The sequence below is a fragment of the Meles meles genome, chromosome 1 (genome assembly GCF_922984935.1).
Source record: "Meles meles chromosome 1, mMelMel3.1 paternal haplotype, whole genome shotgun sequence".
NCBI lineage: Eukaryota > Metazoa > Chordata > Mammalia > Carnivora > Mustelidae > Meles > Meles meles.
In genome coordinates this window covers 32,793,368-32,805,906 of record NC_060066.1, presented here as the reverse complement: position 1 = coordinate 32,805,906, position 12,539 = coordinate 32,793,368, and the positions used below count along the sequence as shown (strand labels likewise).

Here is a 12,539-nt window from a genome sequence, read left to right as displayed (position 1 = left end):
AAATCCAGCATCCTGGGAGACCCTTCAGTCCCAGGAAAACCCAGATGGTTGGTCACCCCAGGGGTGGTGGTAGCTGGAGACTGAGCTAGACATAGAAATGGGGTCCTACTTCTACCAGCTATTTGACTTAAAAGAAATTATTAATCTTTGAATTGCAGGATTTTGTTTGCTTGTTTGTTTTGGTTTTGGTTTTTGGTTTTTGTTTGTTTTTTATCTGAGAATGGACATGAAGACTCAATAAGTCAGGAAAGTGTCTAAGAAAGTCCCTGCACAAGTAGCATATGTAAGTAGCTCCATATTCTTCCCAGTTAAACTATCTTTATTGGTTTCCTTTGCCTAGAAATTGAAGCATGAAAGGTTTTGCCTGGTTTGAAAAGTTCCTTCAGAATATGCTTCTCTTGCCTTGCATTAATCCCAAAACAATTTACACATGACTTTACACCCCTTATCATGCTACTTTTTGCATTATATTAAACTTTTTCTTACATATCTGTATCTTTCACCAAAAAAGATGTCCTCGTATTCCAAGCACCAATCAGAGGACCACGATGGAGGTGGTTTGTATGTCCATAAATGAACAGAAGATTATAGTATCAACAAAATCAATTGATTTGCTTTACACTAAACGAGTCCCTAAAGAACTTAAGTGGTAAATATCTATTTTTCATATTATCTGTGGAAAATTGTAAAAGCTGATCTACTGTGTAGAAATTTTTGTGGCTCTAAGAACTATGGAGCATAAAGATTGAATAAAAGGCATGTCTTTCCCATGAAATGACAGTACAATAGAAATGGGGGAGGTGTCTGCCATTGAATTTTGTTCTTTAAAAGCGGAAGAGAGAAAGTGTTAGCAATAAGAAAGACCACGAAATTTCCTACTTGCGGGTCTATCGAAATGGTGTGCTCTCTCTTGTGACTTGTTCTGCCTACTGCTCAGAGACCTGCTGACTGTCATCTGTGGATTTACCTGTTTCTCTGGTAGTAAGAGCAGCAGGCAAATGCTTAATTAAGACCTAATATTTAATTGGATATGGGTCATTATCATTTCAGATTGAAGAAGCTTACTTGTCCTCAATTCTGTTTTCAAACGGAAATAAAAATGGTCACTCGGACTAATAACCATAAAGATAACTTGATAACATTTTTGCCTGTTGTTAAAAAAAGATGTAACATAAAATTGCTTCTTTCCTCTAGGGCTTTCACCTAACCATCCTTAGAAGACTGTACTTTCAGGGACCATTTCTATGGTTTGTTACTAGAGAAGTTTCTCTGAACATGTAAAGCACCAGATAAATCTTTGCCAAATATTAAGATATGTAGTTGAAAAATTAAGAATTTGAAATGAATCAAAATATGAATATAAAAAAAATCCGTAGGCTAGTATTTCTCACCATCTGTTTTGCCATCTCTTTTAACATTTGAAATATTTTTTCAGACCCCTTTTTTAAAAATTTATTCATCATGGTTGATTTTTTTTCATTAAACAGTATGTTTTATGGTTGTTCTACCGCTTATAATATAATTGATACTTCAGGAAATGACTTAACATTCATCTTATGCCTAGTTGTCAATATGGGTTTGCAGCTAACAATAGATCCATGTCTCAGACGCTATCATTGTTGTCATTCAGCGGGTGAAATGGGTTTTCCAGATTCCTGAGGGACCAGATTACATGGAACTCCTCAAGTGAATATTTATTAATGCCAATTTGGGAAATTTGCGGCAGAGTCCCCAGAATGAGCTGAGATCTCTTTGGCAGGATCATATCTAGGTGAAGATTCAGTTCAGAAATTACCTGGAGACCCTTGCGTTGTCGTCTGTGTTGTGGTTTTGTGATATTTGATATACAGACATGGTCTGGTGGGTGATAAAAGTCTGAATGCCAGTTCACTGTGACTCATCGGGAAACAACAGTCTTGCTAAAGCTCACTTGTCTCCTCCCCAGTTTACTTCCTGCCACGTTTAACGTAATTAAAGACAAATAATTTGGATGCCAAACAGCCTAAAAGGATGGACATTCTGAGCCTTATATTTAAAATGCACAACTGGAAATATTTTGTTAGAACTAGGGCACGAGTGTCCCTGCTTTGTGTGCTTCTCAGAGTGAGGGATGTCATGCTTTAGTCGCTCTGCCTCAGAATTTATTCACGATCCCTCTTTTATAGTCTTTCTGGAGACGGTGTATGGTGAATCATTAGCATTATTATTATTTCCGTGACCGTCAGACTACATATCCACACCCAGCAGAGGGGTTGGGTAGATTTCATTATTCATTCGACAGAAATTCCTACTCTAATATAAATGTTGCTCAGGATAGAGCTTTGAAATGGATCCTGATTCTTTAAATTCTTTCCTGTCCGTTTCAGGAAATAGTGAGATCCTGTTGATAGTAAAGTACAATGTGTCTAAAGTTCACTTCTAAACACTCTGCTCTTTGCAATGAAAGTCATCTGCATTCTCTTTATAATTCAGAGCCGCAAGAGATCTGTCTAATCTTGGAGATCTGATCCAGTATCATTTAGGAAAAAAAAATCCTTGATAATAATTCTACCATTCAGATTAAGGAAAAGGAGTAAAGCCTTACAGCTTCTGTCGCCTTAAAAAGATATGAAACAGGGGAATAAGGACTTGGATTATGGTTTGGGAGATTTGTTGTTTTTAAAAATAAAATTAGTACAGTTATTATTCAAGTTTTTAATCAACGAAAGCGAATGGCATCTGTTTGTTACCATTCTTTCCGCAGAAGACAAAGGCTCAGGTCCCAATGGTGCTGACGGCTGGTCCCAAGTGGCTGCTGGATGTGACCTGGCAAGGAGTGGAAGACAGCAAAAACAACTGTATTGTGTACAGCAAAGGTAAATGCAGGATCCTTTCTCTCTCTCTTTGCAAGTTTTGGAAGCTGAGAAAGGCAGGACTGCACCAAGTAAGCTGGAATGGGAATGCAAAATGAAACGTGATCCTCTCTCTTCCTTTTTCTCTCAAGAATCTCTCTAACCAGAGTGGTTGGACCAGCTTGCATTCCCACCAACAGTGGAGGAGGGTTCCCCTTTCTCCACATCCTCTCCAGCATCTGTCATTTCCTGACTTGTTAATTTTAGCCATTCTGACTGGTGTGAGGTGATATCTCATTGTGGTTTTGATTTGTATTTCCCTGATGCCGAGTGACGTGGAGCACTTTTTCATGTGTCTGTTGGCCATCTGGATGTCTTCTTTGCAGAAATGTCTGTTCATGTCCTCTGCCCATTTCTTGATTGGAAGATGGGATTGGGAGGGAGACAAACCATAAATGACTCTTAATCTCACAAAACAAACTGGGGGTTGCTGGGGGGAGGTGGGATTGGGAGAGGGGGAGCGGGCTATGGACATTGGGGAGGGGAGGCGAACCATAAGAGACTATGGACTCTGAAAAACAACCTGAGGGTTTTGAAGGGTCAGGGGTGGGAGGTTGGGGGAACAGGTGGTGGGTAATGGGGAGGGCACGTTTTGCATGGAGCACTGGGTGTTGTGCAAAAAGAATGAATACTGTTACGCTGAAAAAATAAATAAAATGGAAAAAAAAAAAGGTGACGCATAGGTAAAAAATAAAAAAAAAATAAAAAAAAAAAAAAAGAATCTCTCTAACCTGTGTTTCCAGCAGAGCCTACTGGGCTTTTTCTGTACAGTATAAGACAGAAAGTGTTATACCATTAATGACTTAGCCCTGCGCACAGTTACCTAACCCTGTATTTGAGTGGCGTGACTGGTACCTTCCTTGCTGTTAGCTTTATTGATAGCCAGTTTGAGGAAATCCCAGGTTCCTCCCTCTTAGACATCTACAGAAAGTAAATTCCTTTTGAAATTTAGCGATCCGTGTCAAGGTGCATGCTCCAAGAGGCATTTCATTCCAGCCCCTTTCTTGCAATCACTCATGATGAGGACAGCTGAAAGTGAAACACTGCAAAGACTGAGAATTCTTCCCCATGGTGATTTTTGAAAGGCAGGAGGCAAACGGGGAAAGAGGAAACCGATGGCTTGCAGAGTTTTGCCTTTGATTTGCTCAGTGTGACATCAGCCTAGACCTGTCATCTAGCTACAACCTGGCTACAAAGGAGCCGATGGTCCATGATGGCACTCCCAGACACAGGCCTCTCTTCGTGTGGGGTGTGGTTCGGGGCACTTTTCTCCATATTCAAGCTATGGGCCCTAGTTCTGCACTCTTACAGTGAAATCCCTAATAGCGCCTCTTCGTAAATATTGCAAAACCTTGGGCTTCTCATGTTTAATTTCTTTTAGCTTTCTCTTTTAACCAAACAGACCTACTGAGATCAAAGATTTACTTGCACATTGAACCTAGAAACCATAAAAGCATACAAGGGAACAAGCAAATAAGCACCCCTATCAATATATTAACATATAAAACACTAATCATAACATCAAAGACTCTTAAAAACTTGCTAGAAACAATTACAACTTGTTCCTATAATCATTACAATTGGTACACTTATAAGAGGATTGCCTTTAAACTACCATGAGCCTTTGAAAGTTGAAACACCGGAAAGAGGGAATTTGCAAGCTAAAAAAACAATCTGCACACCAGGATCTGATTATATTCCTTTCCCTTCTATAATTGCTGGTCCCAGACCCACTCATTTTTTCTAACCTGAAATACCTGTGGTAAGCTGGTGGGAGATTTTAGCGGGAAGGAAAGTGTGATTTTCCCAGGACATTGTCAATATGATCTATCAAAGCGGAAGGGAATGGTATAGCGAACCAGTTGACCAGTACCCACAATCAGAATGCAGAAATACAAACGAGGCCTTGGAATGTAGGATTAATTACGAGGACTAAATTTTGGTTATACAGTGTCTTATCTCGGTGATGGCAATATAATATGGAGGAACCAAGAGAAGAGCTGTTCTCTTGTCATAATCCAAAATCCACTGCATTTTTAAATCAGCCATTCTTTGGAGCAATGATTGTTAGATTGTTACATATAAGGAAAGAAATATGGTAAAATTCCAATTCCGTGTTCAGTGGAGTACATTAACTTGAACATGTTTATGTGCTTTGTATCATGGTTGGCTATATAGTAAGTCTTCGGGCAATGAATAATTTGGAGTAATTTATGGAAGGTTACTAATTAATTAACTCATAAATCATGCATTGAGCCCAACTACATACTAGCCTGTTTCGTGGATACTAAGAGCCGGCATTACTAAGCCCAGCTGAATGCACTCCATGGTACTTCTGTTCCAGATTATATGTGTTTCTTTCGTTGTTCTTCATCACGTTGTTTTACGATCATTATTATATGGGTTCAAGAAAAGTGTAAAAAAGCCAAAAGTTAGAAAAAAAGATAAAAAGGGGAAAAGTTAGCTATTAACTTCTGGCAAAAGGAAAAACTGAGAAGTTAGCTAGTATTGCCTGCCTTTCCGATCTACTCTCTAGTTACTGAGGGCAAGAACTATGTCTTCGTTACCTTCCTATCCTTGGTCTGGTGTGCTGCCTGTACCCAAAAAACCACTAAAGAAATACTGATTGGCTGACCAGATAAAGGATGAGTGGTTGTCAGAAACTGTAAAGGCATTGCACATACTCGAATGATGAGCCGTATGAATTATGGCTATTTAATGCTTCTTAACTGACAAAAGGTAATCTGATATTGTTCAAATTAAGAACTATTGGCATTGCGGTTCAAACAGCAGGGACAGCAGTAACTACTGTAGAGGCCTTATTTCATTTTATCTTCATTGAATACCTCCTATGAGGTAATTAATATATTACTCCATTTTACAAAAGGTGAAATTGAGAATTAGGTGGGTTAAGTAATTTGCCATGGTTACATAGCTAGTAAAGGGCTGGAGTGGGTTTCAAACGTGCATTTGTCTAACTTAGGGTCTGAGTTACATATATTGAATAATTTCTCCCCATATGAGACTTTAAAACAGCTCAATGACATAGGTAGTGTGTTTTTCATTTTACATGGTTTGCCATTATGACTTAGAAAGATAGTATGGCTGTTCTTGGTCATAGAGAGCTAATAATGGAACCAAATTTGAATCTGGGTCAAATTTGAATCTGGGTCTTAATCATTCTAAACCTTATGTCCTGTACTGTGAGACTCTGATTTCCCCCTGTCATTATTATATGATTAGTAAATTCTTCCTAATCACTTGGGTATTTATGCCTGGAAATCACAAAGAGTATATATTATGGTATGGCACTCTCCAAATGCATCATACAGAATCCCAAGTTCATTTAAAAAAGAGCCCTGTGACCTAATATTGCCTGTCATGGCCCCTCTGGGAAACTCACAGTATCTGCTGCCACTGATACTCTGAGAAGTTCTATAGTAAAACACCTGTTTAACTCATTTGACCATATGATATCTATATATCTATATCTGTATCTATCTATCTATATATATTTTTTCCCCTTTCAAGTGGACACCCTTTGGAATTAGTGTTCTGAGTAACACACTCGGAAAAATTCTCCTGTAAATTCTATTCTGCTCTCCTAGATGGGCTTCAGAGGCCTGATACTAATTCCTACTATTCAGATTGCCTTTGGAGGGAAGGAGTAGCTCACCAAGACTATGACTCAAAGTACTGTGAATACCTTGATATGCTGTGATTGTGCTGGGGATCATCTGAGTCATGGAAAATATGACCCAGGAAGCACTCCTATCAGGCCCCTGGGGATTCTGAGTTTCTTGTTTTCAAAGGCTTACACGTATGATAAGGTTCCTTAAAGCAAAAGAGTTTTGTAGTTGGAAGGTTTTGGTGATTTAGATTTAATCAGGATTGATTTGGACATCCATAAAGTGTGAGGCATTTTCATAATATGTATGTTACTTATTATTTAGGACTAATTTCAAGTGATAGAAATCCAAAGGAAATTGACTTATCAAAAAAAAGGGAAAGAAAGAAAGAAAAAGAAAAGAAAGGAAGAAAAAAAGAAAAGAAGAAGGAGAAGAAGAATGTGTGTGTGTGTGTATGTGTGTGTGTGTGTTGGGGGGAAGGGGAGGGTCATAAAACTGAGAGGCCAAGAATGCTCTAGATTTCAGGAACAGCTTAATCCAGTTGCTCAAACTTTGTCCTCAGACTGTCTCTGTTTTCTGCCCATTTTTTCTTTTCTGGGTTTCATTTTCAGAAACATTCTCCTCAGGTAGTGGGAAGCTCCAGACTTATTCTACCAGGACAGAAATTCCAATGAAAACAGCTTTTCTGGGTTTTGGTTAGGCCACATCACATATCAATCCTTGACACAATTAATCAGAGTGACTCTCCCTGGCAGACTACAACCATCCTTAGACTAGAATTAACCCCGCATGAGCCACTAAGAGAAGAAATAGTTCCCCAAATGAAACCAAAGTGCTGCTGACAGATACAAAGGACTAGTTGCCTGATGGGCTAACTTCGTGCACTTAGGCACAAACATAATTCCTGATGTCTAAGAAGCACTCACCGAAGATGACAAATTCCTGAAGCCAAAATTGCATTTCCTTATTTTGTTTTCTAGCTAAGAACCTACATTACTTATGAATTCTGTGCCAGAATCATTATTATAGGACCTGGCTATCTGAGAACATATCAGTACCTATTTACAAATAGAATGTAAAATGCGTACGTGTAGCATTTTTTAAATGCCTGACTGTGAAATTTTTGATATCATTTTCTTATGGTGTGTTAGATAGGCCACTTAGTGTATAACTATTCCCATTTAAGAGGCATACTTACTTCTTAAAGTATTATTAAATGTGAGCTAATAGCAAAATTAAATATAACTATAGCTTTCATTTACAGGGTGTCCATCAAATAATTATTATAAAATTATATTATATCAGTGCTATGTGACAGGCTGCCATCATCTTGTTTCATCAAAGTAAAAAAGTATAGTATTTGGCATTAATATTGTAATCTGATGTACTTTTTCCCTGCCTCGACTATCCCCTGTCATTCCAGAAAGTAATTAGCTCATCCAGACATTGATGGACCAGACTTATTGGGTCATCTGTTTTTTGCCATTATTCTCAACAGACTCCAGATAATTCTAATTTGCTTATCTCCAATGGAAAAAAAACTGGAAAGCACCATACTGAAGTTAAAGAGAGGATGCTGGGGGGTAGGTTTAGCAAGGTCTGTCCACTAAGTCCTAAAATCCACTAATGCCTATTGCGCATCCGAGACCGACTTTTCTTCTCTTTGTACCACGGAGTTCTTTACTTCATAGTGTTTGCAGAGTACGGTGACCTTTCTCACATATTAAAAGTAAATAGGTTCCTTCGGGTTGTTTTTGTTTTTGGTTTTGAGTACTCAGATTTAAGCCTTGATGTCTTGACCTTGTGTCTGTTCAAGTAAGGAATAATGGAGTTTTCCATGGAGTTGTCATTTCAGAGTAGACACGTTCTCTAGGTATGGGTACTAAGAGAATAAACATTGTCAATCAAAAGAATAGAAAAGTATCAGTGAACCCTCACTCCTACCTTAACCACAGATTTGTTTTTATATGAAAGCACAGTATCATTGTAAAAAAAAAAAAAAAAGCTATTGCTGGTATATGACTTTGGGCAAATCACGTAGCCTATAAATCTTGATTTCCTCAGCTGTGAAAATGGAATAGCCATGGTTATGTTGGAGAATTTTTGAGAGTCAGAACCTTGTAAACTTAACTGTGTATATTATTATAAATATTATATTGCTAATTATCTTATACTCAATCCAGTTTTCCCTCGTGGACACATCAGTACAAACTTAGAGGAAATGAAACCAGGCTTTTACGTTGGTACCAAGCAAATGTGCAAGAAAACATGCCATCTGATGCCAGATTTATAGCCTGGAATTCCAAAACTCTCATTCAGTTACTGTTGAACTCACATCACAGTCTCTGCAGAGAATGGTCTTATAGAATCAAGGGCCCAAAGCCTTTGCCTGAGGATGTTACTGGGCTTTTTTTCCTTGAATGCATGGCATTTTTATTTTTAGTGGAAGTCTTATGTAAAATGTCTAGTATCAAGATGATAATGATTTTAAAAAAAGATGATAATGATAATACTGCTCATACCAAGACTGTTAGTATTAATATAATATTAAGCACTTATTCTACACAGAAGTTAATTTGCATACTGTACCTACGTTTTCTTATTTACTGTTACAACAGGTTCATGATGTAAGCAGCAATATCCCTCCTTTACGGATGAGTAAACTGAGGGTTTAGATAAGTTAAGGAAATAATCCAAGGATCTTTGGCTCATACACGGTGAAATTAGGATTCCGTCTTGAGCACGTTGACTTTCAATTCCCAGTTATCTAATGAACAGAGTTCTGATGCTGCCCTTCGCTGGGTCAAGACTGCAGGTTATTGCTCTTCTTCACAAATGTGCATCCATGCCCATCAGCAACTCTGTGTTTATTTTTCCCTAATTCAGTGGTGAGCTAAAATACCAGTCATGGCAGAGCGTTGTGCTCATACCTCCTGCTTTCAAGACCACAGCGATTTAAAGTCACGTAGAAGACCAACTTCAAAATCATCTCAGGGTTCTGATTTTGCCTCTTTGCACAAACATAACCATGCAGTGAGTTCATTTAAGCTTTGATGGATTGTCTACTACGTTCAAGATCCTATACTAGACACTGTTGAAATAATGCAGAAATTCTAATAGACCTCACTTGAATGAGTAACTTTCTGCACACTGACTAAATTGATCAACTTTTCAAAAAACAAAGATCTTTTAGTGTGAGGACTCTTGCAAAGTCTGGATGATTTCCCGCCTTCAAACAGTGAATCTGTTGCATGTTGCTAGAATTTTGACACGACAGCCTTGTCTAATGTAGCAGCCAATTTTCAAAGTAGCCTGCAAGTTCCTGTTCAACTTCACCTAAAGGGCCTAATATTATGTAAATAAGAAGCTGTTTTTAAAAGAAAAAAAAGCGTGCTTATATTTTAAGTGTTTATCTAACCATTCTGTCATTCACAGAAAATGTACAACTGTCGTCTAGATTTATGGTATTCTTAAAAGAGGGTGGGTGCCTGAACCAAATATTTAGCAGCGGGAATTATAAAATCATAAGGCGATTAAGTTAGCTAGTTGCGGAATTCCAATATTGCTTTTTAAATGACTTCAGGATATAGGAGGTACTAAGGTTATTATCTGTTATCAGGAATACAGTGGAATTGTACAACTGGATAATAACCAAACAAACTGACACAATGTAAAATTACATTATCAGTGTGTTAAAACAAAATTGCGCCCTAAAGGAGTCCACATGCCAGCTCAGAGCTGCAGTGTAATTATGCTTAACTCTGATAATTAAAATACAACGGAGATCAACAGAATCATTTTCATTAAGAAAATTATTAATGATGGTGGTATAACAGTAATTGATTGCAGAGCACCACAGGATAACGCGATGCCGAAAACCCAACATGTTTCGTGAACATCTGAGGCTCTTTCTGGTTATGATCTATGCGAAGGAGAGATGTTTTGAGGAGCGAGTCATTTATTGTGCCTATTCTACGACCCAGTGATTGTAAAAATGGCTGCTTTAGAAAACCAGCATTTGGATTCAAATTGTCATTTCTGAGGGGTTCTTAAGGTCAAGACAAGTGACCCCACCAGTGACTATGTTAATTTACAGTAGGGCTGTCTGTTGCAAATGGTGGAACAACAGCAACTTCAGCAAATGTCAGGCATTCTGTCATTTCCTTTTCTTCCTTCAAGTCTACAGTTTTTACAATTATGTTAGTGATTTACTTGGGTTATTTCAGTCTGGGCCTGATTGTACTGACTAGTTTATGTCCTTAGTTATTACTAATGTTGGCTATGTGATGTGAGAAAATACACTTGTTTTCATATCAACATCACTATGAATTTCTTTAATGAAATATTGGTAAATAATCCTGCATGAAAATACCATTAATTACCCCAGTTGGTTAGATGTGCTATCATATATCAGAGAAAAAAAAATATCCTAAACCACCCTGGACCCATATATGAATGAAACATCTTGTCTCTTAGGGGTAAAAACCCAGTCAGGATGTTGGCCAATGATAAGAACTAAGAATATATCAGTTTTATAAGTATAAAAATGAGAAATGAAGAGTGGGGTCTTTTGAGAGGTGACTCACTATCACTCATGGATGTTGGCTTGTCATTCAAAGAGATGTCAATCTTGAAAGCTACCCCAAAAGTATCTGACAGCTAAAATGAGGGACAACTCTTTAGGGCAGATTTTTTTTTTTTTTTTTCAGCGTGAGCTGCTTGACTAATTTTTGAAAACAGTGGATTATGTAGAAGAAGAAATTATGTTACAATTCCAAATGAAAAAGTAGAATATAATGCTTTGTTCCTAGTATTATTATGATTATAATTATGTTTAAAAAAAAATGTCTGTGTAGAGAAACATACTTGAAAGAAATACCCTGAAATTATAAGAGTATTTCTGTAGAGGTGGTCAGATTTGAGGAGGATTTTTTGTATCTTTCGTCTATAATTTTCTTCGCATTATTTTCCTCATATAATTTAGGAAAAATATTTGCAAATGAAAATCATCCTTTGTCTTAACTACATTCTTGCTCTCCTTTTGATACAACTCAAACGAAAGGAACAAAGAAATCTTTGCCTTGTCCATAAAATTTCTCTCATCCATAGAATTTAAATTATTCCTTAGTGAGATAATTATTTTTCTTTAGCATCTCTATGAATGTCCTGGCACTTTGTGTTTCACAAGATAATTTTCTAAATAAAATAAAAGTAATTGACCCAATGCTTTGTGGATGATATGGCATGGGGATCATGAGTGATACAAAAGATTATGAAACACCCCCACCCGGTTTAAGGAACTTACTGAAAGAACTTAATTGATGGGGTGTCTGGGTGGCTCAGTGGGTTAAGCCTCTGCCTTTGGCTCAGGTCACGATCTTGGGGTCGTGGGATCCAACCTCATATCAGGCTCTCTGCTCAGCAGGGAGCTCCTTCCCCCTCTCTCTCTGCCTGCCTCTCTGCCTACTTGTGATCGCTGTCAAATAAGTAAATAAAATCTTAAAAAAAAAAAAAAAGAAAGACAAACCTTAATTGATGAAGGCTGCATAATACTGAGTTCAGTCTTCCATGGCCAAAGAAAGTTGACAGAGATTGTGGAGTTTTGGTTGGATAGCGAAAGTTGAATATAAGTTTGAGAAATGGAAAATGGATTTAAGAAGGTTGAAATTGTGTTGTGTAAAAGGTTGCAGACTACAGTGTATACAGTGTTTTCATGAGAGTATTGGTGCACACTTTAGTTAGAGAATTTACAAATAAACCAGTAAGAAAGCCTCCAAAAGTTTTAGAGGGCTATGTTGTAGGTTCCATTAAAAGCCCAGTCTGAAGACCTTGCAGTAGAGGCATTGGAGAGTTACCAAAAGTTTTGAGGCACACACAATCACACTGAGATTTTAGTAAGATTTGAGTCTCCAAGTTTCAGCATAGGTCCATCCCATAATAAAACTAAGACTTTATCTGTCAAGGAAATAACATCATACCTATACCCTTCTAGAAGACAGTAAGTAGTCAGTCATTCACC

At 37.7% G+C, this 12,539-nt stretch overlaps 1 protein-coding gene and 1 pseudogene across 3 annotated transcripts in view; both read left to right on the top strand.

Annotated features, from left to right (window-relative positions):
* The window catches only part of ZFPM2 (zinc finger protein, FOG family member 2), a 458,582-nt gene that overhangs the window by 294,397 nt on the left and 151,646 nt on the right, over positions 1–12,539 (top strand). For all 3 annotated transcript variants that reach the window (XM_045982082.1, XM_045982074.1, XM_045982067.1), the window contains one exon: positions 2,744–2,855. In XM_045982082.1, coding sequence (XP_045838038.1) covers positions 2,744–2,855 — 112 coding nt within the window. The remainder of the gene's footprint in view (positions 1–2,743; positions 2,856–12,539) is intronic.
* LOC123927727 lies at positions 1,218–1,313 on the top strand (annotated as a pseudogene).